This window comes from Phymastichus coffea, unplaced genomic scaffold, assembly GCF_024137745.1.
Source record: "Phymastichus coffea isolate CEN01 unplaced genomic scaffold, Cenicafe_Pcof_1.1 PCOF00055, whole genome shotgun sequence".
NCBI classification, from domain to species: domain Eukaryota; kingdom Metazoa; phylum Arthropoda; class Insecta; order Hymenoptera; family Eulophidae; genus Phymastichus; species Phymastichus coffea.
Genome location: NW_026706866.1, coordinates 47336 through 73715, shown reverse-complemented (window position 1 = coordinate 73715; position 26380 = coordinate 47336). Strand labels below are relative to the sequence as shown.

At 49.8% G+C, this 26380-nt stretch overlaps 1 protein-coding gene across 1 annotated transcript; it reads left to right on the top strand.

Annotated features, from left to right (window-relative positions):
- The first annotated feature begins 10186 nt into the window (after positions 1-10186).
- On the top strand, positions 10187-17941 carry LOC131665913 (protein drumstick). Its single transcript, XM_058938161.1, has 3 exons — positions 10187-10565; positions 12261-12674; positions 15508-17941. Exons 2-3 carry the CDS (start codon positions 12445-12447, stop codon positions 15581-15583), a joined length of 306 nt encoding a protein of 101 aa, XP_058794144.1. The 5' UTR covers positions 10187-10565; positions 12261-12444; the 3' UTR covers positions 15584-17941.
- Positions 17942-26380: the final 8439 nt, after the last annotated feature.

Genomic DNA, 26380 nt, shown 5'->3' with positions numbered 1-26380 from the left:
GGGAAGTTTAAAACTTTGAGTCTTAAAGTTAATTCACTTGGTTGCACAATGAGTTAACCAACTATGAATAGGCTCGACTTCAAACCATTATCAGAGTTATTTTTTGCGTCCTCGACTTACAATTAGATATTTAACGAAAGTAGGACAATACATAGTACTTTGTGAAAATATTGTGACAATAAAATTATAAAACAGTACTATAACAACTATCTAAAGTCAACAGTTAGATGTTTGCCCGTCTTATCTAGTTATACCTGAATAATCTTTACGAATATACCTATATATTAGGCATCTTGATTTCATAGAAATTCAAAATGTCTACTATACAGAATATCTCCAAAATATGTAACATCATCAACTAACTAGTTGCTCAATTGTTGATTGAGATCTTGGAGGCAATAGATCTGATTGTTCCGGGAGAATTTTCATAAAAAAGACTAACCAGTATGCGGCGCGGTTTTTAAAGGGCTAAATTAATTGTTACACTTTTCGTCACATGATATCTTTGAAAAGGTTTACTCAAACTCAATAATAAATCAGAGTTTATTCAATGTTCATAAAATTCAGTTCTGTTGAAAATTCACTAGATTGAAATAGAATAGAAATATAATATTACTGTTAGGATATCGAAATTCAAGTAAAAATATAACAAATTCTGAAACTTCAATAGTCAAACGATGACACTATTGTTTAAAAAAAGTCTCAGAGTTAATTCAATACATTTGAAAGAGTTGATGACCATGGCGGCAATATAACAAAGAGCATACATAAAACTGACGAAATAGAAATAAAACGTTATTTTCATTGAGGCGTGTAAAGGATTATTGTCGTGGCGAATCTCTCGGCCGAAGGGAAGTTTAAGAGAGAAAAGTATTGAAAGGTCCCAGTTGGCGAAGATAAAAGAAAGAAAAAAGAGGTGATAAAATTGACATTTAGCGAAGAATTATAGGTAGGGAGAGGGCTTTGAGAGTATTTGGTGCTCGGCGCTCTGAAGTCGAGTCCGAAAGCGTATATAAGAATAAGAGAGAAAGGGTATAGGGCACACGCAGCACTATAATGCGAGCGGCGGCGGCAAGTATGAAAAGTGGCGAACGGTGCAAGCGCGTCGGAGAGTGTATATATAAAAGAAAAGAAGACGAGGAAGAAAAAAAAAGAATGGCAATGTCATATTCGAACATGCCCATACACGCAGTTGTGTTGGTCTCCCCCCCCCCCCCCTCGCTCTCTATCTCTCTCTCTCTCTCTCTCTCTCTCGGTTGGAATGATCCCACGGCTGATCTTTTTGCCGGTGAAAGGACCATTAGGAGGTGCGCGAGTGCGGGCGTACGCAAGCTGCAGCTGGGCGCGTCCGCATATCTATAGGCCGCGACTTGTGTGCTTTGATGTCGGCCGCTCTCCGGCACGGTGTTGCGCGCGGGGGACAGATATTATCATCGTCCCGAAAGGGCCCCACCTCTGCCTCTTCCTCCTCCCTGCCCTCCCCCTTCTATCTTCCTCTTCTCGCGGATCCCAGCCCTTATGCATGCGTCGCTTGCTCGTTCCATGCACTCTCCCGCCGCTCACACACGCGCGCACACAATGCACTAACTACACTTATTCTGCGGGGACACGCGCGATCCCGCTGTGTCTTGCGTCCTCGCAGCTCGTGCACGCGCCACACGACCTATTCCATTGTCCATAGGCGACCGCGAGACCCCGCAACGTCACATTATGCCCATTCTCATTCGACTCCACACCTCTCCTCCGTGAACGCCAGTTCTCCTTCGGCGTGATTGTGAGCTTTCAAAGAGTGCACTGGTTGGTCATCTAAAGCGCGAGTGATTTAACTTGGAAATCTTTGTATTCTCTCAAGTAGCTTGATTAGTCACTTAAAGCGAAATTTCGAGTGGAGAAATTCGCGCCGATCGTTATCTATTAATTTATTGCGTTGCCCACTGCCACACGTTTTATATTCAACATCCCTGCGCACATTCCTTCACACTTCTGCCATTAACTAACAAGCTCGTAAAAATCCCCCCGCGCCGAACCAAAGTAATTATCTGTCACTGGAAAACGTGGCGTAAATTATCGAAACTCGTACCCTTTAACGTTCGACGTAGTTCAGTCCTCGGTGCTGCTCGCGATATTATGCCGGTGAATACCAGGAGCTAAAAGAGGAATCGGCTGTCACATATGCAGCACGATGTTATCGTTTGGCTATTTATCATTCGTAAAAAGAAGTCGGGCTACTACACCGCAACAGTACAACGAAGACGGTTGGATCAGTGGAATCCTCTCTAAAGCATTTTCTCAACCAGAATAATCCCCTTTTGCGGTTCCGGTCAATCGATCCTCGAGATGAAAAAAGAAAAGAAAAAAGAAATCCTTAACCCTCGAACCGTGGCGCTGTCAAAACCTCATGACGAGAAGAAGCATTTGACGACTTCATCGAGCGTGAATCATCAGAATTTTTTTTCCTTCATCTCTCACCGTTGGCTCGCTCGTCGCTTCGACTGATACCAGATCTCTTTTCAAATTGTAAAAATCTCACAGATAAAGCTCGCCGCGACAAAGATGAATGGACTTCGGACAGAGAGAACTACATCCGCGGCACTGCTCACAAAAACGCCTTGGTAGATTTCAGTTGTTCTCGGGAATAGGTATTAGTCATTCTTGCGCTGCTAAGCATGGTAATTAAAAGCTTTGCGCTGCGTAGTTCTCGAAAATATGCAATTATTTTTTCGTCGAATTTTCTTTGAAACGCTCACCGTAAAAGGGCCAGTTGTGGATAAACTACTGCCAATAATTTCCTTTTTATTACCGTGTGAACTTTTCTACATTGCAAATTCAAAAATATCGATTGCACGCCTCTATGTCATATTATTTAATGAAAATATTTAGCATTCTAAATATAGAGTCGATGAAAAATATTTTTCAAGGGATCTTTTTTTCTTTAGAACCTACATGTAAGACGAGGGGAGAATTTTTGCAATAAACGAATCGTTCATGCCTTACAACTAGATTGCCAAATTATGTCTTCAAAATATGTGTAAAATTTACGGAAAAGCCAACAAAAATTCTTATAAAATATTTTTCGATTACTTAGACATTTAAAATCCTGAATAGTACTCGATTTTTTCAATAATTAAAATGATTATGCACGATGATTTCACGAAGCATTTAACTGAAATTTTAGAACATATAACAAAGAAAATAGAATCTCATTCCGAGTATATGGAAATAAAAATAGTTTCATTGATATGCTCTTTTCGGGTAAATTTTGATATAAAAAAATGCCAATATTCATTAAGTGTTCGATCCCAGCGCGTGCCCTTACCTAGTAACAAAAGTCGCAACGAAAATGCTTAAAAAATAAATACCTAGACGGTATATCCCTACAAGTTCGCTACTTTATTTAGACTATTATGATCACCTCCGCCTCCGTGTTTGAAAATCTGGTTTCTCGCGAGGTGTTATTTTACTATTTTCCTTCCGTTGAAGTTTTTGTCCCTCTCACTCCTCTCTCTCTCTCTCTCTCTCTCTCTCTCTCTCGATACCTTTATCAGCGATAAATCTGCTTGGGAAAAAGGGACGCGGAGCCGAAGTCAGTGGCGACGGCGCTGCACCGACTGTCTACCTGCTAAATCGCCCGCACATCTCGGTATCCTTAATCAATGAGCTCGTTATCGCGCTCTCTCCCAGCTCCGTCTCTCTTGTTATATTTTCTCGCTTCTCTTTTCCTTTTTTACCTTTCTTATCCCCGCAAACTCAACGCGCGCTCGCGCTCTCTCGAGACTTTGGGTACATAACCACGAGAGACGGGAAGATCGGGGGTCGCGCATCTCACAATATTTGTTGCGGCTGTTTGTTCTTCTTGTGTACACACGAGCGCGAAGGCTTCTTCGCGGCTTAAGAAAAGAAAAGAAACCACTTCCCAGCGGAATAACCAAAGCAAATAAAAACACAAAACTAATTATATTATTATATCGAGCTTATCGACGATAGACGCGGGCAGTACATTTGGATGAGCGCGTATCTTCATCTGTTCGTCGTCGGCCCTTTACTGAAAATGAAAAGCCGATCGGACAATTTTAACACACGCATCCAGTCAGCGTTCCCGTCATTACTGGACTCTGTTGCTCGTCGATTCGATACCGGCGATCGAGCGGCACAAAGTGACGCGTAGCCGCGCGAAATGCAATTTTATTCGAGAGCAACATTAGCAGCAAGCAAGCGAGTCGCGCGGTGGGTTTCAAGGTGCGCGCACTCGGCGGCCAGTTGTCGCGTCGACAGGAACGACGTCGAAGCCGATAAGAGGATGGGCTTGCCAGTGATCGGCGCGACTTGAAAAAGAAATCAAGATGACTATGCACAATGGACAGAGCAACTACCATTGCGGCGTTGAAAGTTGCAGTTGAGTACATATTGACAAAGCTCGCTCATCGATTATGCGCGAGCGGCGCGCAATGGGTTACGGGCTGTCTGGCCGGGTGTCGCGAGGACACGATAAGCGCGCAGCCGTTCCAAGGCTCGTTAGCGCGCGCGAACACTCGATGTTTGCCCGTGCAACATTGTCCACGCACCTCGGCGAGCCGAGGCGAGTCGAGTCGGACCGCGAGCGACTGTTTGCCGAGGCTTCGTTTCCGCCAGTTTCCGTTTCCTGCGCCATCGGCGCCCAAGTCAAACAAGGCGGTCCACTTTGATCCTCTCGCGCACGAAACGTCACGGGGACGCGGCCACGCTGACGGGATGTGTCACCGAGGAGATCGACCAGAGACACGGTTATCTGGCGCGCCCCGCGTCACCGGCGCTGCCGTGCTTACGAGCACGTACAAGTCAAATACGCTTTTACGCACCGATCCTCCGCTCCCTCGCTCTTGCTTGCGTGATTATTGGCGTCAAACAGGGCGACCCGTAGGCGCGAGAACGCGAACGCTTTCTTTGAAAAACTCATCAGCACCCTAGCCATTCTGTCGACCTAACAATCAATCATCTCAATGAGATTGACGTACAAATATTTCAATTCTAGACAATTGTGCTGCGTATATAGTTTTAAGTATTACGTAACGGCTGCTAGCGATACTTTACCTTTGGCAATTGTTCACAGCGGGTTGTTTATGGCGTTAATGTGTTTTTCTGGCGCTTACCACTTTTTAAAAATATCTAAAGAGATATCTCTGGGAGTAAACGGAGTCGTGGAGAATATCGAGCGGAGTAATAAAAGTATCGCGCGAAAACTGATATTCATATGTAGAGGACTTGAGTTGATCCCACTCAAAAAACTATGCATACTTGTCGTGAGTCCGATATTCATCTCCGTAACATTTAGTAACAGTGACGTACCGAAGAAATTGGAGCCTTTAAAGGAAAATAAAATTTTGTAAAAGGCTTTCATCGATAAACAGCTTTCTCACGCAGTCTTTTGAATTCAACAAATTCTTATAGGGTCAAGTGCATATACGTGACTTTATACCTGATATAATACGCGTCACACCGTTTAGTCACGTTTTTCACTAAGAAAAGTGATTGCACAACACCAGCAAAACATTTGTAAACGATAGCAAACGAGCGAACACAATGGCAACGAGAAGGATACGCTGAAAAGCTTTTGGTAGTCGTAAATGCGTATAGTTTGATTAGCGCGGCTGAAAACGTGGTTGCCGATTCGAGAAAATCGACGAAGAGTGAAAAATCGAGAGACTCTCGATGACTCGGCCCATTCTCGTCCTTGCGCTGCGAACGAGCGGAAAGTTCCCTTGAAGAGGGAATCGACAGCTGTCCCCAAAAGATTACACGCATGGACGACGACGAGCAGTGTAAAAGTCACGTGGAAAGACTTGTGCGTGTAGGCAGTAAAGGAAAATTACAAGAAGACAATAATACAGCACTGACGTCGACGTTAAGTACACAGGCAGGCGAGCAATCGCAGTCGCGAAACGGCACCGAGCAAAGAAAAGGAGCAAGTCGCGCGCGCGCGCGCACAACCACTAGGTCTTATCGATTAACGATGATCGCCGCCAAAGATAACGCCGGTGTATCGCGGCTTAATCTCTCTGTTAAGCGCGCTATTTGCCGGGCGCATACACGGGCGTCGGCGCGGCGCGAATGAGCAAAGGCGCTGCGCGCACAAGAAGAGCCGCGCGGAGCGTATTAAAAATGATTTGTTAAAGGCTTATAGGCGTGTGCGCGGCGCGCCGAGATAAAATACGGTTTAATGCGCGCGAGCGAGGCCCCGGCGAGCTGGACATTGGGATTTTTCAGGGCGACGCTCGAGGCGCCGTCTCCTGAGCCTCGGCGAGCGAGCGAGCGCCGCAGCGGAGCGGCCGAACCACAGAGGCGCCGCGGAGCAGCCGCCCTCGCTCGCCTCACTGACGACTTTGCTCGATGCGCGCGGCGGCGCCGGCGACGCGAGCAACTCGCAGGCGCGGGGCCTCATCGGAGAGTGTCCCCGCGCGGGCCTCGTTAATAACCTCGACTCCAGCGATCCTTCGCAACACGAGCCGCGCGCACGGGCGGTCCACCTGAATAAAGCACACTTGGCCCGGATACACGCGCGGAGGACCTTTTCCATGATATATCTCCGCTTTGGCGGCCTTTTTTTCCCCTCTCGTTCCGCCGCCGAACGCCGCTCCACTCGCGGCCGGCTATTCTCTCTCGGGGACTTGGACGACGCACTCGGACTCCCCTGCGGCTCGGCGGCGTGATCAATCCCACGTTCGACAGCCGCAGCACGCGCCTGACCATAAAGTATCCGTTAATTTGCGTGCGCCAACGCATTTACGAACGAGCCAATATTTGAGCGGCGCTCGACCGCGCGACAACTCTGAATTGTCGATGACTCGTCATCGCTGCCGTCATCCGCAGTGCGCGCGCGCGCGCGCGCGCCTTTTTTTTTTCTCGAACCGCGAGCCAACTGTGGCGAGCAGCGAGAGATGGCTAGGTAGCGAGCGAGATGTTGCCCGTTGAAAGCTCATCGCCTGCGCCTCGGCGCGGAAGCGGCCCCGAGTTATGGGAGCAGCCGCTGAAGCCACCGTCGAGTCGCGCCATCCTTCGCGAATCGCCGTCTAACTGTTCCGTAGCCGGGCGCTCGTCGTCGCGTCGCAGCGTATACCTATATACAAGTGTTTCTCTCGGCACGTTGCCGTGGCCTATGAAATATGGGAGCCTGGGCGGAGGCAATAATTTTGTAACCGGGCGACAAGTCCGCCGGCAGTTTTATGTACTGCCGGAGGACTTGTCGCCCGGTTCATTACGCTCGCTCTCTCTCTCTCTCTCTCTCTCTCTCTCTCTCTCTCTCTCTCTCTCTCTCGGCGAGCTCGGCGCGATGGCGGATCTTTTGCCGAGACCCCGCGGGGCAATTGCGCAACCATACGCCGGCGCGCAAGATGCACGTATACGTGAATTCATCGCAGCCCACGCACTCGCTTCGCCTCTCGCTTTTTCCAGCTGTTATCCAGCTGTTATCCAGCGTCTCTCCTCTCTCTCTCTCCTTTCTTCCTTTTTTCAAGAGTTCTCAAGGCCTATTAGGTTCATTATGTATCCTTCCGCTTTGTTCTCCCGCTGCGGCGCGCGTCCGACGCGAGCGCGCGGCCTCTTTCATTTCGCCTCTCGAATCATTGTCATTACGGGTCGACGGCGCCGCAGTTTCGCCGCATCGCCAAGCCGAAAGACGCGGCTCGAGGTACGCGCTCTCCGTCCTCATCAAGCGACTGCACCGCCGCCGCGAGATCGTCACGCCTGTCATTTTTAATGCCACTTTCTCACTTCCTCCTTCCCGGCCGCGCGCGCGCGCAGCCGCGAAAAATTGCACGCGCGAAAACCCCTCCCCCGCGTCGCTGTGCGACTGCGACTCGCTTTACGTAAGCCCTGTCCGTGCCTTTGCCACGTAAGCCGGTGCTTCTCGCACGGACCAATTCCGCTCTTGTCGCCCTTGAGCTTTCCGAGCTTCTGCAAAATTATTACCGACAATCTGTCATTTTGTGGCGGAAGCTCGCCCAGAAGACGATTGATTTCGAGTGAGCATCGAAACGTCCGCAAGATCACTCCATTACAGCTCGAAAAATCTGTCTACTTCCAATGCCATCACCGGGCCTATAAATAACTCGATTATCCGCTCCAAAAACGTTTAGCGAATAGAATGCGCCTTTTGATAGATTCATTTTCTGCGCTTACAGTTATTTACAGCCGTTAAGCCGACGAAAAAATCAGTTGATTATTGTAATTTAAAGCTCATAAAATATACGTCAAGCGCAAACTTTATTGCCTCACTTGGTACGAAATTTCAAAGCAACGTTTAATGACGTTTCTCTGTTTTATATGTCCGAGAAGCTGCTTGAGCTTAAATTCCTTGGTAATGTCATTATGCAAGTATATAGCTCATTCATTTTACTTTAAACCCACGCTAATTTTGACGTGTTCTTTTTTCTTCGCTTCACTCATGAATTCCGATATGCAAATTCAACTTGAGTTTCTGCGTCAAGTAATTCAGATTACCGTAAAAATTTCAGTCATCGAGGAAAACTCGATTGCTAAATCAAGTGCCAAGCGATCGACTTCGGGATCGAACCGTTCGTCAAATTTGGCAAAATACACCGCGCTCGAACGTAAAATAGAATTCCGCGACATTTTTCGTAAGCTCAGAGCGAACGAGCCGCGTGTATAGGTACAGCCTCACGTACAAACTGCTGGCGTGGGAGTAGTGCGGGCGATTACGGTCTTTTTTCTTTTTCAACGAGCCGAAACAAAAGCGAAGTTAATGCTCGCGCGGCGGTGAGTTTGACTAATATATGGTAGTAATCGGCGGACCGATGGGGCATCATTTGCATATGCATATTATTGGCAAATGAAAAAGTCAAATCGCACAGTGTGCGCCGAGAGGCTTGATGAGAACGCGCCGCGGCGGTGCGATCGAGAGAGCGAGAGAGGGAGCAGCCGCGGGAATTATTTGCATGGGAAATTTCGTGACGCGCGCGGCAGGGCAAAAAATAATTAGGAAAAGAAAGGAGGCGAAAAGAGAGGCAGGCGGGCTGGGCGCAGACGTACGCGTCGGAGGGGGTGGACGCGGGTGGTAGGTGTGTGGCTGCGCGTGCAGCAACGCGCCGATAAGCGCGGAGGCCGAGTCCGCGCTCGGGCCAATGGCGCGGCCCACTGGGCGGGGCCACGGGCAGGCGCCGCGACGGTGGGGGCAGCGCGACTCGCGACTCGCGTGGGCGCACTCGCGCGAGAGACTGCGCGGTCGCCTGGTGGGGGCATCGGGCAGCGACTACTGTGCATTTCCCACGTGCCCTGGGAACCCTTGCGGCGCTCTGCAAGCCACGACGCACCCGACTCTCGCGCGCGCGCTCTCTCTCTTTCTCTCTCTCTCTCTCTCTTCTTCGCCGTCCGAGCGGGCTTCGGCAACCGATTTCGCTCCTACGCCGCCAGAGAAGAAAGTCAACTTTCTTCCGTAACGTGCCTGCAATTGCGCGTCGCGCGCACAATTGACAATCGCGCGCCTGGTAATTGCACGCAGAGAGGCCGTGCAACAAAGAGCACCAAGGAATGCCCGCCGCGGAGTTTTTCCAAAGCGTGGGGCTAACCACCCCCGCAGCAGAGAGAGAGAGAGAGAGAGAGAAAGAGCGCGCGGAAAAAGAGGAGTCGGCAAGGGCCTCGGGGGGACGAGTGAAGGGGAGGCGGTACCACGGAGAGAGGCTGAGGCGGCGGCGGGGCAGCAGACGGCAGCAAGCAGTGTTCTCTCTCTCTCTCTCTCTCTCTCTCTCTCTCTCTCTCTCTCTCTCTCTCTCTCTCTCTCTCTCTCTCTCTCTCTGTCGGCCAGGACTCGTGAGTAAGCGCGCTGCTATTCGCCGCTTTTTCTCTCTCTCTCTCTCTCTCTCTCTCTCGGGTCGCTCGCGGATAAAAAGAGCTACTACCTTTCCCTCTCTCGGTCGCGCTCGGCCAAGTGGCGTGTGTGTGAGTGTGCGGTGGCGGCGCTTTACGGTGGCGGTGGCGGAGAGAGAGAAAGAGAGAGAGAGCGCGCGCGCGCGCGAGCGAGTTCGGTAGGGAGGTCCCCCCGGTCCTCCAACCAGCAGCGAGATCCGAGAGAGCGAGACGCACGACGTCGCGAGCGAGCGAGAGAGAGAGAGAGAGAGAGAGAGAGAGAGAGAGAGCGGCACGGCGGCGGCAACGGCAGCAAGCAGCAGCAGGCAGCAGCAGCAGTGAGCAGCTCCTCTCTCGCCCAAGCTTACTCTTAGACCTACCGTCCGCCGCCACGCTCTACTATTCCGGCTACCAGCCTACCCAGCGCAGCAGTCACGGCAGCACGGCGAGCAGCAGCGATCGACCAGCCCAACTTTTCTTCAGTCGACGCCGCGCACCCAAACCATCAAGACCTATACCCAGCTGGCACTGCTCTCACTCGCTCGCAAGCAGTCGCTCCTCTCCAGCCTTGTACCGGATCGTGTGCTCTGCTCTCGACTCTGCGTACGCTTTGCCGATCGCCACATAGTGACTTAGTGATCCGACAGGCTCGGTTTGCACCTGCCCCGGCACCCAGTGCGACTCATCGCCTCCATAGCGATCCACAGCGAGCGCTCGCGCAATTGCAACACGTAAGTAATACGCCGTTTGATCGGCGCCACCATTTGCCGGCACCGCGCCGAGCGGAGAGAGCTGCACGGTAGCGCGCGCGCCGGGAAAAAAAGAGAAAAGAAGAAAAGGGGAGGAGGGTGTGGTCTCTCGCGCGCGGACTGGCTGGAAACCGGTAGCCGGAGCACTTAGCGCAGGGCGGCGCACGGTAGCCGCGCGCGCTCGCTGCCGGTTGGCCCGTCGCGCGCGCGTACTCCAGTCCCCCGCGCGCGCTCGCGCTGCTCCTCTCGAGGGACCTTGCGCGTACCTGGCTGGCTGGCTGGCTCGCTCGCTCGCTCGCTCGCGGCCGCGCCGTCGATTCGGGAGCCGATTCGCTCTTCGGGGTCGAACGACGTCGCGTACGTGCGCGGCCCACGAGGCAGGAATCGGGTGACAATGCGTCGCGGGCGAACAACGGAAAGACTTTCTAACGCGGAAAGCGCGGCGTCGCCGCGTGAAAGACCGGGTGCAGCGAGGCGGAGCAAGGGCGAACAAAAAACGAGAGAGAGAGAGAGAGAGAGATGGAAGGAGAGCGCCGTCTGCTGCTGGCGCGCGTAGCACGGGGGCCCAATTAGGCCCCACTTGGAGGCCCCGTGCAACCGGGTTACGCCCCGAGCTGCGAGCGCACGCTTATTACTCGCTGCTCGCTCGCGCGTAACCGCGGTAGCTTCGCGCGCTCTACGAGTGCTCGCCTCCTTTTCTCTCGCGACGCGCGCGCTCTGTTTGCCTTGCGCGCCTCGCCGTCGTTCCCAGCTGCTTTTCCACGGGGCGCCCCGCCGTTCTCGCGTTTTACGGCGCAGCTGTTAATTCGGCCGCTCGCGCTTCACGCCCGCCGCGACTTTCGAGGAATTTCCCTTTCTCCGCGCGGCCCGCTTTATTGGCGATCGCGCGGGCCTCCTTTGGAAACAGCGATAAACTCGTTGTCGCGCTTTAACGACGTAGAGTTGACGGCGCGGCGAGCGACGTCTCCGCGTAGAATCGAAGGCTGTTTGCGCTCTGCGCCGCGGAGTAAAGAATAGTAGCTCGTTATCCCGCGTGCCAAAAAAAAAGTATCTTTTCGAGGGGCCGCGGAACTGAATGAGCGGCAAGACAAAAAAAAATTGGTGAAGAAGACATCGAGCGAGTCGTTTGTCGGGTTCTCTGTATAACGAGAGCGTTTTCCCGCGAGAGGTTATAACGAGGCACAAGCTCCCCGCGGCGAGTTAATGGCCGCTTTTTATATATACGCGCTAGATGAGCAGCGGTTTCGTTTCTTTCTTTCGCGTGTTTTCTCTCTCTCTTCACTTGAAATTCCTGCCGAGTGTCTGCGGACCGTTTAAATTTCTAAGTAAATATTGGACGAAAAAGCCGACCGCACCGCGGCTGATTAATAGTCGAATGGCTTATCCCCGTCGATTGCGTGGTTACGAAAGCGCCTCTGCCTCGCCTGTAACATGAGCGAAATGATTGGTCGCCGACGGGAGCTCATAACTTCTGTTTCGGCTGTCGCTCGACCGATAGTATAAATTCCCAAAGCTCTCTCTCGCGCGCGACGGCGGCGAGGCGGCGGCGAGGAGGCGTCGAATGCATAATTCATGCGAGTCCAATTGGCACGAGCGAGCGAGCGAGCGAGCGCGCAACTCGGACTACTTGAAACGCCAAAGCGGAGGAGAACATGCTGATTCGAGTATTGGTTGCAGGTGCCCGGAGAGCTGTGGTCGCGATCGAGCGCGAAAAGCGAGCTGTTGCCTGTGAGTGGAGGGAGTGAGAAGAAGAGCTGACGTGTGGGTGCGGTGGTCTCGCGCGCGCGCGCTCGAGAGAGAGAGAGTTGTATTTGTGCTATTGAGCGCGAGCGCCGAGAGGCGGCGTTGAGAATCAGCCAGCATGTTCGCGATAATGCCAATGGAGACAGAGGGCCACGGTAGGGAGTTCGGCCGTCGGCAAAAGATGCGCGCCAAATGCACGGTCGAGTTCGTCTGCAAATACTGCCAGCGCCGCTTCACCAAGCCCTACAACCTCATGATTCACGAGCGCAGCCACAAGGACGACGTCACCTTCACCTGCGAGGTCTGCGGCAAGTCGTTCAAGCGCCAGGACAATCTCAAACAGCACAGGTACTTGAAACGTCCATCTTAAGCTCCTCTTCGCGATCGCTTTTCTATCCCCGACGTCCGCGCGCGACCTCCATCTCGTCCAACATATGGCGCGCGCGGCTTTGCGCGTCGTCGCGCGTCCAAAAGGAAGTCGTCGCGCGTTCGATAATGGCGCGGGCGAGGTATCGATACGCGAGATACCTGTATCCATGTACGTGCAAGCTACGAGCAGCAGCGGCAGCAGCAACAGCACGAGACTTATCCTACTCGCGAGAAAGAAAAACCGGTTTGTCAACTCGGGCGCCGCGCTTCGTCGTTTTTCACGCTGCACTCGCGGCTTCCTCCTTCTGCTTTTATTGTCCGCCGAGCGCGCGATCGCGCGACAATTAAAAATGCACGAGCATTGTGTGCGCGCGCGCGCGAAGTGTCCTCGAGTCTCGCGCGACACGTATTTCAGTTGGCCAAGCCACGGATATTTATCGCGGCGAGCGCGCGTCGCGCCTGGGCTTCCTTCTGGACCACCTCGTCGATCTGATATTTCCACGCTCTTAGCTCTTGTCGCTTGGTCACTTTGGCGCGACGCGTTATTGATGTGCGGCGCCGTACAAGCTCGGCGTCGATCGCCTCGGAACATAGCGCTTTGCTCGTCTCGTAAACTGATCACGCGACAGATATCGGAAAATATGCATAGAATTAAGTGGTAACACGATGTCCTCGTTCTCAGTAGCACTCGATTACGTGGACTTGGATTAGAAGTGTCTTTGTGCGCGGGCACCAATCGCGGATTACATAAGTGTATCGGCGCTGAGAACATGGACGAAATTAACAGGCTGCACGAAAAAAAAAATTTAATCTATACGTACATACACACATTCCTATATATTAATGACTGTAATATAGCGAAAATAACGTACTTATATCTCTTGGAATGATTAGCATGAGAAAAACACAATAACACTTGTACACTCACACAATTAGATTTAATGGCGTTGTACGCGCGAATATTCCATGCCGTACGGCATTACGTGTCGGAAAAGCGTCGCGCGCGGATCAAGAAACAGAGAGCTAGAAACAACAATTACATCGAACGTGTATTTTCGGTACGGTAATCAGACGTGATTTCCTCGAAAAGATTAGCTTGCGAGCAGTCAAGCATCACCTTCTCTCGCATTACCTTGGTAAAACAATTTTTTTTTTCAATAACCGCAGGATCGAACTACATAATTGCTCGACAATTACTTACTCATCGGTATGCCGCGCGCGATGCAGCTGGTCTCGGGATTTTCGGTTCGAAAACGAGGCACCGCTAAGAAAAATGTCAAAGTTGAACGTCGGCCGAGCGAGCGAACAATTGAGGGTGGAATAATTGATTGAGCGAGCCGGCCGCCAGTAAATCTCGTTGTAAACGGTAGTTCGGAATAATCTCGGCGGCGCGGCCATTAAAAAACATTGAACGAGCGAGTGCGGTTGCGCGCGCGCAGCATTGAAAATGGTCTAAAATTGATCGTCTCGTCTCGTCGCAAATCACCGGGTTACTGGGATGAGCGCGGGGCTGTGGCCTCGCTCGCGGCGTACACACCGACACGCGCGCGTACGCACGCACAGGATAATACGTGCCGAGAGAAGCTCAGAGATGATATTTTCCGTCGCCGGGAGACTTCGCCTATAAATCAGCGACGGGATAACGCGTGCAGATCGTATAACGAGCGCGCGAAGCGTTAAAAGTGCAAAAGCTGCATCAAGTATACGCACACTCTCACAGTCACACACAGCCAGATACACGTCATTTTTTTTGTTCTTTCCCCTATTTTTTTAGTATGAGAGTATCTCTGTCTCTGTCTCCTTCGGAGTCAAATGCATTTTAACCTTGTGTGTAATGGCGGTGGTCTTGTTTTTTCTCTTCTGTTGTAGATGTGGGTGGCGGTGAGCGGGAGCTCGCTCTCTGTCTCTCTTCCCCCCTTCCGGGACACGTCTACCAATGCGCTCGCGCCCATTAACGAAAAATATATTCATATAAAAAAAAAAACAAAAAAAAAAAAACAAAGAAAAAGAAAAAAAAGCAGAGCAGTTCGATTGTGATCCCTCAGATCCACACGCCCGACACTATATTCTATATATCCGCTTAAAACATTTTTCATGAAAGCTTTTGTTCGTTTATTGTTTTTCAGCTTTCGCTTACAGCCCGCCGCGTCGCTTTGTCTCTTTATTATTACTGTTTGTCCATTGTCGGGCGCGACGCGTTGAATTTACTTTAATTTTTTTTGTTAACACTTTTTGCCTTATTTTGTCTGCCTCTGCTTTGATAGCCCCACTAGACTTTGTACCCAGCATGCCTGCATTCTCTATAATCACTAACACGGCTATATTATTATAAACATTTGGAATTTATTATTATTATTATTTTTTTTTTTTTGAGAGAGAGAAAACGTGCACTCGACTGCGTGAATTTATAATACTTATATGATAATAATGATGGCGAAACTTGACAAAAGCTACGCCGAGTCCCCGGAGAGCTTGCAAGAGTGCTACGGCCGTAAACGAGCGCACATGTATGACTTCGACTCGACTGTGATATTTTGTTGTTTTCTTGTTTTGTTTGAACTGACTGTGTTATTAAAAAATCGAAGATCTCTGGTTCGCAAGTGTATATATGGTAGCGTTCGTGGCTCGTCACTTTAGCAATGCCTACGGGTGGAAAGCTTTTTTTACAACAATAATCGTCTTTTCGCCATAACTTGGGTGATGGGTTCATTAGCACACAGTCTTTTTTAAGAATAAAGCGTAATTTCTAAATGAAAAAAAAAGATGCCGGCACATCCTCTGACCTCTGGTTTTGGCACGATCTCTGTTCCAGGAGCATACATTCCGTTCCCTACAAGGGTTCCAACGGCTACACTAATGGCTATTCGAATGGCTACTCTAGGTACTAGAGGCCACGAGGCCAACGATTCGCCAGTGTCCCTCCTTTCCCCTTTCCACACACAAAGTCTCTTTCCCCTCCCTTGATATTTTCCCTCGCAAAAAGAAATTGTAGATTTTTTCCACATAGCACGTCCCAATCATTTCAATTTTCTCATTTTGATCCCCTCCACAATGATGTATGTTCGTCCGCTGTTGTTTGTCGTCACGTTGGACACGCACAGACGATACTGTAAAACGCTATTTAGGTACCGGCGCTGATTGACGCGGGACCTTTTTCTCCGTTTGAAACAGAATTTTTTTAACTCCCGCGCTCTCGCTAGTCCAGCAGTCCCTCATTTTCTGTTTCTCTCTTCTCTCTCTCTCTCTCTCTCTCTCTTTCTCGTATCTGAAGGATTCATTCCGCGTTCTATCGTCTTTCTTTCGTTCTGCCTTTTCAATTTCTCGCTGCAACATCATCAGCATCATCACCACATCATTATCACACTCCAGTCCCGCATAAAAAAGCATAATTGCACACGCAAACATCCCGCAAATAAAGCTCTGTCCCGCACACAAACAAGCAGACTGGCCTCACTGAAGACGATCAAAAGAGCGAGCATCCAGAAGAAGAAGCGAAGGTCCGTAGCCAGGAAGGAAGGACAAAAAGAAAGATGCGAGAACGAGCTGCGTAACCTCGGGCACCCGGTCCCTCGGCGAAATTGGACTGTGTAATAACCGACTAGCGGCTACCGGGCTTAACGCATGTTCTCCTTTCTCATTCTCTTGCCCGGCTACCGGAGCACACGCTAAAGCCACGCCCAGCCCTCCGGCGACACTGTGTGCAGCGGTGGCGGCGGCGGCAGCAACAGCGGCAGCAGCAGCAGGGAGGTGGGCCAGCTGCTATACATCCGACGTGCGGCTTGCGAAACTTTTCGCCGAGAGCCAGCCAGCCGACGACAAGCTCATTTGTGCTGCATGCGCGCTCCGGCGAACGTGACGCGGGGCGACGGCGCGCGCGAGCGAGCCGTGCCGCCAATAGTTATCAATTGCATTCCATCGTTCGGCGCGCGAGTTGATTTCGCGGCGTGTAACGAGCTCGAGTTTCAAAATCTCGCGCCGTGAGAGAAAAAAAAAACAAAGCAAGAGATCGATATTGGCCGAGCGTTGAAGACCTTGGCGGACGATTCAAGAGAAATTCACTTCGTATAGTTGCTTATATACGGAGTTGACAGTTTTTCGCAATGATCCCACGCCTTGAAATTTTGAAGCTCGAAGATCGGCGAAAAGCGGGCGAGCGAGGGCGGCCTGGCGCACCGATCGACGCGGGTCGCGACGACCACCCGCCGAAACTGGATCCGCGCGACAGGACTAGGAGCGAGAGGATCGGCTTTCGACCGGCGGCGAGGTACCGACTACGACACGCGCTGCGGCGGCTCTGCGGCCTCTCGAACGCAGTTGTCGAGAGCGTGCTTTCATTGTAATGGCTCATTGCGGCGCAAAGTTCACATGCCGCATCGCGTGACCAGCGCATACCTACGTCGCTCCGCCTGGCTTTTCGATAATATGTTCGTCCGGTCTCTATTCTAACGCAAAATCCCTTCTCTTGTCTCTTCTTTCCTCTAAACTTTCAAAACACATGAGACTGCAGTCGCGCTTTGTACATAGCTTAACGTATTACGGCGTTTTTAATATTATTATTATTATTATATTATTTTATTATTATTATTATTTTTATTATTATTATTATTATTATTAATATTATTATATTATAAATAAACTAGGACATCACGAGTATAAAATTTATATAATATTATGATTAATTTTATAAAAATTATGGTCGGATAGTCCTTTTATAGTCAAGACGTAGCTACTCGACGTATAGGCTGAGCCGAAAAGAAAATATTGAAAGTATATACAAATGTACGCGTCTTGCTGTACCTAGTACTAGTACTACATTAGAAGTGATAATCAAAATTGCGCGATTCCCAGCTGATAAATTAATCCCTATTATAATGCGTAATCCAACGTGTCTCTATCGCTTTAGCTTTTGTACCAGCTGATAAAAAAACAACGCCAAAGCGTTCAGCATGAAAGAATTTTCGTCATCCTTTTCGAACGTTACTACAAATATTATTTACATGCACTGCGTGTATGCGAAAGCCGCGTACGTCCGACGACTGATGAGATCATGTAGCGCTATCGTATAAAACGAAATAAAGTAAAAGAAGCTTTAAAAAGAACGAATTTTAGAACGTCAGCAACGACGATAACGATCTTTGTGTTTTGTCATCGTTATCATCGAGGCGCACTGCACAATCGAGGAATGACGCCAATGTACTGTGGATTCGTCCACCAATTAAGCCGATCGACCAATAAAAATTCGCCAAGTCGTAGAACACTTGGAGCTTGATTACTTTATTGTTGACCTTATCTCGAATACCTTTTATTTCCCCTCATCCTGCGTGCACATGACCATTATTTCGGTAATAAAATTATTTATAAGATTTTTTCATGACAAGTTATTTCAAGTTGTCGGTCGACTGCAGCGTCGCTTGCTTCTCCGAGTCAGGTGAACTCACAAGCAGAGCTGTTATGCTGAAATTGAAGCCGCGCGCGAGTCTCTGCATTAAGATCGCAAATGCCCAGGTAAACTACAGAGGGTGCATCCTCGCAGAGCGAGACAATGAGAGGACACAACGGGAGGGTAGAGAGCAGAAGACAATGCACAAGGAGAAGAACAATACGGCAATTTGCTGATCTGCATGCGAGATTCTCGAGTGCAGAAGTGCAGCGCAGTCGGCCAACTTTCTCCTCCGTGCGCGCGCCGCCGCCGCCGCCGCCGCGCGGCTTTGATGGGCGAAGTGCAAACTCATATACACGCGCTCACCTCGTCCGTATTATCTGCACCGACGTGGCGGCGGCGCGGCGAGACTGCTGCTGTTGCTGCTGCTGCGGCTGCCGTCGCCGCCGTCCAAGCCCCGCGCCGCGCGCCGCGCGCTTGTTCGACAACTCGTTTCAATCAGTGTTGCATGCAAATCACCCGTGTGCTCTCCGAGTACCTATTATACTTTGCTTATGCACGTCTCTAAATCTCGCGCCGAGTAAAACAAACAAACGCGAGAGCCGAATACAATAACTCCGTGGTTTTTACGAGCGTCGATGCGAACGCTCGGCTCGCGCGAGCAGCAGCTTTCAATGAGACCTCTTTCCAGCACCTCGCCTACTTGGGTACTTTTTAGCCGCTACACTCAATAAATTAACGGGATCTGCGAGCCGCGATTGCAGCTCGAGCAGCTGCTTCGATTGTGTTCCAACTAATCGCGCGTGCTCACAGACAACTTGGCTCGATGCTCGTTCAACTTTCATTTCGTGTAAATCGCAATGAAAAGGGCCGCGAATACAATCTGAGTCTCTTGCCGCTTTACCTCGGCACCTTGCCATTCATCAAATTGGTGAATAAGTGCGCGTAGTACCGAGTTTCGATATGATATCTCTATTAAAATGTGAAGATACGCCATTGACAAGATGCTAACAACTAATATAATATATTAATTATTATCGGGACACGTGCGCAAGCCTATTTTATATAACTCACTTGACGGCCTTACGTAATTACATCTCGTACGGGCTGCAGATGCATTGCTCGTTAAAAGATTCGTTATAATCCACTGGCGTTCGCGCGGTTTCTCCGACTCGCCACAATCGCGCATAAAATACAATAATGGGCATAATCGCCGCGTGTGTTTCTAATTGCACGTTATGCTCCCGCGCAGTCTGAACACTGTTGGTCAATTTGTCGGCGACACGGCAGGCCCGTGCTCCACGGTCGCACGTGTCGCTGCAACTGGAAAGAGCAAGTGGACAACGGAGACGGAAGATCGGTCGGGCGAATGGGGCGCACCCGTCAGAGCTCGCACGCGCGTCGTAAAGGCGTCGAGCGAGCGCGTAACAGCAGCGAGCGCGCTCGAGCGACGAGGGGAGGCGGCGTGCGGCTCTCACCTCCGCGGGCGATAGTCGTGAGCGCAATGCCACCGTGAGGAAATATCGCGTTTTCTCGAGAAAATATCGCTCTCGTCTTTATTTGACGGCTGCGGAGGATGGAGCGAGCCGGGCAACTCGATTATTTTACAGCTTGTAATTTACCTTGAGCAAACATAGCTTTAACGCCGCGGCCCGAGACAATGACCATCAATCAATGGGATATATATGTATATATGCCACGTACACGGCAGAATTTCGCGAACTTTGCGAAACTGAGGCGAAGGAAGGGCTGCGCTGCTCCCATATAAGAAGCTTTTATTAAAGTGACGCAACAGACTGCCGGAATCGTTCGAGCCTGAGATCCTTCAATATCCACCGGCTTATCTCGGCGTTTACTTATAGGCAGCTCGCGCGCGCATACTCGATGCATCATTTCCATTAATTATGTTACCTCGGCCGCGCGCCACACCGAGAAAGAGTAAATACTCGCGCGCGCCCGCGTCTCAGTGTGTACGCACACGTAAATGGAACATCAATTAACGTCTCGCGCTACAAAGTTATTCCGAGTCTATCTATGCCTGATTTACGGGCCGCGCGCGCGGGCTCACGCTCCGCCGGCGCATTGCGTAACTTCGATCTTGGGCGCCGAAAAAATCCGCCCCGTATATGTATATACATATCTATATACAAGTGCGCAACTCTCGCCCTCGCTGTCGAAACACACCGTCGTTTCAATTAGCCTCGCAGCCGAGGCAGTGATGGTTTCGCTCTCGCCTCCTCCTCCTCCTCCTGCCTCTCTCGTCTGCGTTTTTCGGTGAAAGCGCCACTGCCCGCCGAGGCGAGCTTTCACGAGAACATCGCACGCGGAGCAGACGACGCACGCGCGATCGGGATAAAGACAGCCACCGGCTCGATCGATCTCGGCGTGGAAAATCGCAGACAATGCTTATCAATAGAATGGAACAATGGGAAGATAGAAGGAACAGGCGTAGTGCTCCTTGACGCCACTACGACATGTCGAGTTGCAGTCTCCGCTGATCGATTAGTCGCGCGCAGTTTCGGTGCACTTGGAGTCCCAGCTGTAGCGGCGAGCGCGCCGTGCGAGCTCGAGATGGGGCAAAGGGTCGGCGGCAGCCACCGGTCGAAAACGGTATACAGCGCTGGAGAAAGATTGCTCGCGAGCCCCAAGGCGAGCACGAGTTTATGTACTTCGGCCTCGTCGGCTTTCTCTGCGGCGCGAAATTCGTGGCGGCGGGCTATCTACGAGCTCGCGGCCGGGTCGAGAGCTCGCCGTGCCTTTCACCCAAATCGTCGTGACAATGCCGCGCTACCGACGCTCCCCTCGCGTGGACAACGAGTCGTCGCGCCGCGACCGTAATAAGCATAAGCGCTGCTCGCCGCTGGTTCTCATCACGCGCCGACTGTCCATTCGTAAATTGTCGAGCGCCGCTTCCGTCTGAGACACACGCGAAATTCGATATGTCGAGCGTTCCCCGCGTCGCTTCTTCAATGCCGAATGTGCTCCCGAGCTAACCTAATAAACGCGCGATTTACGACCTTTTCGGACGGCCATTACCAAGCTCGCTGGCTAATAAAAATGATGGCTTTATTTATAATCTCTTAAAAAATTATTCAGCATTTCTCAGCTCTGTGTGCCTCTCTCTCTCTCTCTCGATATTTGAGTTATAAACTTTGAGCGTTCCCATTGAATATTTTCGCAGTCGTAAATGCCGGTTCACCGCCGCGCGCCGTGGGACTAAATATTCAATGATAGTCGATGTGCTTCCTTGATTTTTTTTACGGACTATTGAATCACTGTTGACAAGTATGATGAAACTCGGAGCTTCGTCCGGGAAACGAAGCTTCTCCGCTATATTTCCGATACGTTTCCGACGCTCATCGGCGCTCGGCTGTACGAATTGACAATTAAGCAGCACTTTTTCGAAGCAGTTGGCTCGAACGAGCATGCCGATGACATTGTCGAACGATCTATAAATTAGCAAGCGAGCGCGAGCATCTTTGTCCCAGCGCTCGCGAATGTCCCGAGAGAGAGAGAGAGAGAGAGAGAGAGAGAGAGAGAGAGAGACAAGGCACAAGCATTTCGATGCAGACGAGAGAGGCGTCTAGTTTCCACATTCTTTCATCCCGCGCGTCGCCGTGCGCATAATCTGTGCAGCATTTTTCGCCGGAGAGAATGTTATATGCAAATCGCCACGGAGCAAGTCGCTTGAATTGAGATAAGCCAAAGCGAGGAATCCGTCCCCGAGTTCGGATGCTGCCGCGGAGAAACGAGAGATAGAAAGGGACCGCGCGCGGTTGCCGGTGAAGTCACCCGTATCCGAAATCACCCCTCCCTCACCCGCCCGAGTATATATACGTTGTGCGACGTCGCGAATGAATGTAGCACACACTCGACGGAAACTCGAGACGGACAAGGACGAAACGCGCGGACCTGCAGCGACACATTTTACCGCGCAACCTTCATTCGCCACGCTTTCGTCCGTCCGTCCGTCCGCGTCTCCCTCGTAAAGTACGGAGTACCACCATCCTCATGTCGTCTTTCTTGCCTTGACGCTGTGTTCCCGCTCCGGCGAAGGAAAACGTCCGTGTTGCGCAACCGAGCGTTTTCATAAACGTGTCGAACTCCGAGGACCGACGAAAAGAGGACGGTACCGGCCGGCTCGGCCTCGGCGACAAAATCGCGTAGCAATGTATTCCGCAAGCTTTCTCGTAGTTCTCCGATCCTTGCGTAACCTGCGAAAGCCATTGGACTCGGGCAGAAGGATAAGCAGAGCCGAGTTCCCCAGGCGTGAAATTCCAGGTCATCTCATAGGATTTACTCTCGCACACGATCAACTGATGCATATAAACTCGAATGCATGTGTGTATACCGCAAGCCGATTCGCCTCGATCTATAAATTACGAAAGAGGCGCGAGCCGAGAAAGCATTCGCGCCACCGCCTCCGCCAGCGCGGCAATCGTTTCTCCGGCTAAGAAGAAGTGTCCGCCTCGCGGCGCACACTGCCACCGTAATAACGACAATTATTTACAGCGCTGCCGCATCGACATTGACATTTAGAGCTTGCGCGCGGATACCGTTTTTACGCGCGCTCGGGTGGTCTCGCGAGCGCGCGCTCTGCCGATTGCCCCTGGATTAGCCGGAGCGTCGACGGCGCCCGCAGATGCCGACATCGCGCGGACTCCGCCGATTCCCATGCTACTTATCTGTGCCGCCACCGCGGCTCGTTTGCATATTCCGTAGCCGGTGGTGCGCTGTCCGCGAGATTTGTAAGTGGCACGAGGCGCGCGCGCCGCCCCGCCGCCGCCGCCGCGAACAGTTATGCGTTTAGCTTGCACTTTCTTCATCTTTTTCCTCGGCGCGTGAAAACTTCTTTGATGCCTGGCAGTCGGCCTCTTCTGAAAGCCACCGTTTCTTTGGCTCGGCAACCGGACTCGGAAATGAACGAACGACGATTTTCGGACGCGAGGCGCGATCCCAAGGCAAATCGAAGCCAATTTCCACGCGCAAAAATAAACTACCGTATCGTGCGAAAGGAGAAAAGAAAACCAAAAGAAGAAACGACCAGCTCATTATGCGAATACTGGTCCGTCGCTGATTAGCCGGCGAGAGCCGCGTGCGTGATTTACCTTATTGTTGTCGCGCGGCGGCAATATTATGATTACACAGGCTTTCGTGCTCGCGCTTGCGCGGCGAGCGGTCACTCGTAAAACTTAAGTATATCCCACGCGCGCTTATGACCGGAAAATAAGCGTCTCGTAGCGAGAATGTGTACCAACGTGTTGCGTGACTACTTTGCTCCTAATTAGAACTGATAATCGAGCTAATTAATAAACCACCTTTTTCCCCTCCCTTCGATTATATTGATCGAGCTTTTCTTTATCGACCGCCGTGTGCATAAACTCCAGGGAATTCTTGCCAATTAACGCGCTCGAGCGAAACTTTGACGAGGAGTCAAAGGAAAGCTGTATCGCGGCGAGGCGAGCCGAATGACCCCCGCCGTCAGAGTTCTCCATACCGAGAGCGCGATTCGGGCCCGCGGCGGCGAGTGAATATGCAAATCCGTCAGAGCCGTCAATCGCAACTCTATCGGCTCTCTCTCTCTCGCTCTCTCTCTCTCTCTCACTGGGAGAAAGACAAGTTCTGCGTGTATGCGTTCGCGTCGGTAGCTGTTCGCTTAGCCGCGAGCAAATGAGCAAACGAGCCACACGGCGATCGACACTCGGAGCGAGCTGGCCCTGGCACACTTACGACTGGCCGAAGCCAGCCCGGCTACCGCTTTACTGCACGCTAGTTATGCAAATCTGATTAGTACTGCCGCTGCTTCTCTCCGCTAATGGGCTCCGAAGGGGGGAGGCCCTCTCGCACGCACGGTAGCCGGAGGCTCGGCAGCGCGGCCTAATTTATATCATCGATGCACACGACAACGCGCGAAGCCCCCTAATGCACGAGAGTGGCGAGTGTCCGTTACACGCGCTTTGCCGCGCTGCCTCCCCTTGCGCAGAGGCACGAGCTGAGATATATCGCGTGCGCGATGCTCGGCCTCATTCTCGCCGGGTGCTCTGCTCTCCTCGCGTGCCGATACACGTATGAGCACCCGATCGCCCCGGCGCGCGCGCGGACTGCCAAGCCGTAATCGTGGGCAGCATTGAATTATCCGTTTCGGAAGCTTCAACACGATCTCTCTGCTCCCCCAACCCAACCCCTCCCTCGACACTCTTTCTCCCTTGCCACTTATGCCTATTTCCAGCTCAATTTACTCGGTATATATGCTGATTCATGACTCGCCGTGCCGAGGATCGTCTTCATTATGAGAGTACGCGCGCGTGATCTTTTTCTTTTTATTCTCATTTCGACGGCCAAACGCGAACGCTTATTGATTGACGTGTGTAAAACCGGCCACGGCATTAGCCATTCGCCGATAATCACTATGATCGGTGCTAGTTTGATTTTATAGTCTGATTTTTTACTAATGTAGAAGCCACTCTCATTTCCAGTTAATAATCTAGCGTCTACCTTTTGAAAACAGTGATTATGAACTATAAAGTAGCAGTGGTGTAATTAAGCTTGTAAATGGAAGTAATCAACAAAGAAACGTTGTTAGCCGAACTCACTCCAAATGAATTGACTACGCATCATTGACTTATTGCAAGTTCTAAATTCATTAAATAAACCAACTTCTTTTAAGTAAATAATAAACATATTTTAGATGTGTGTATAATTATTGATCCTTCGCTATTATCACGTATAATACGAAAATTTCACGATAAAGTTCAAGTTGATACAATTAAATGTTTACTGATATTTTTATAAAGTTATATCAATACGAAAATGAAACACATGTCCAGTATCGTATCTCTATCAAATGCCTGTCAATAATCTTGCAAATAAATTGTTCCACGGGCATTGACTATGTTCTAGAATAAAACTCTTTTTGTGCAAAAGCAGTCATTGTTCCGACAAAAAGATCATTGGTTATTGTTGCTACTTTGTTAGAAATCTAGCCTCGCTGTTTCCATATTCCAGCTGACTACCTATGCAGGACAAAACATACTTGGGTATACTCAGTTATGTACTTACGACTAGTGCAAAGTCTAGCTTTGCACGGCATCTGAATGAGGTCCTCGGGCCTTGCGCTCTTCGAAAAGCTCAGAGCGCTAAGATGCTGGCGGAGGCAAAATACGCGCACGTATAATGCATTGACAAATTTACAATTCTAGCGTAAACATAACTGCATCAGTTTTATTTATCCGTCTATTCATTATCATTATCTATTAATCTCCTGTAGTTTTTATGCAATAAATTGGTAACAATCAATGAAATGGGCAAACGGGTGGGAGCCAACGCAGAATATAGATCATTTGGAAAAAGTAAGCGAAAAAAATTTGAAAAGAAATTCGAAAAAATATGCTTATCTACGATGATTCATTTTTCCTAACGGTGAACTTACGTCTATTTTTAGTAAATTTTGTGTTATTATGATTTTTAATTCATTAAATAAAGAAATTACTTTGCTCTATATTTCCTGTGTAAAGTACGAGTCGGTTTATAACCATTTTGTATCACGAGAAGTTGCAGCACAGTCAGATGTCAGACACCAATTTCAAATTGACATAATGTTTGTATTTCGACTTCTAAACGCAGCGACTACTAGTATTTTTGACGTAATATCTTAATTTTTTATTGAGGTAGAAGAAAATATTAGAAAAATCAAGAATTTTCTTTGCTTATTTTTTCCACAAAAATTTCAATGGTACGTTAATAATTAAGACAAACTACCATCTCCTTCTTACGTTTAATATTTTTTCAACGTAACTGAAAATTAAAGTTTATCAAGACTGAATATTAGTAACAGAATAGGACATAATAATTCGTGAACAGAGATAAAGTTAAAAGATTATTATTATTATTCGATCAAAAAATACAAAATTCATGGATTGCTCCATATACATTTGCAAGTGCTTAAAGAGATAAACAAGTTGTCTGTACATAGGCTGAATGCATAAAAGAAACACGAATACTAAGTATATTCCGATTTATTTTTGTTGTACATAAATTATAAGATTTTATTTTCGAAAAAAAAACAAGTTTTATTTCGTTTACATATATTCAACAGTATTATACTGCTGTTATATGCAAACTCATAAACTAAATATTACACTTTATTCATTCGAATGCTTACTAGAATCCGATGAGCATATGTTTGGCAGTAGAAAGATTCCCTGTAGGTGCTTTCATATTTCTCGCAAATACGATTCTTTCAATTTGGTTTAATCTTGAAGGACAAGTTAATTCAACTGCACATGTTACTCTATAAAGTGGTAAC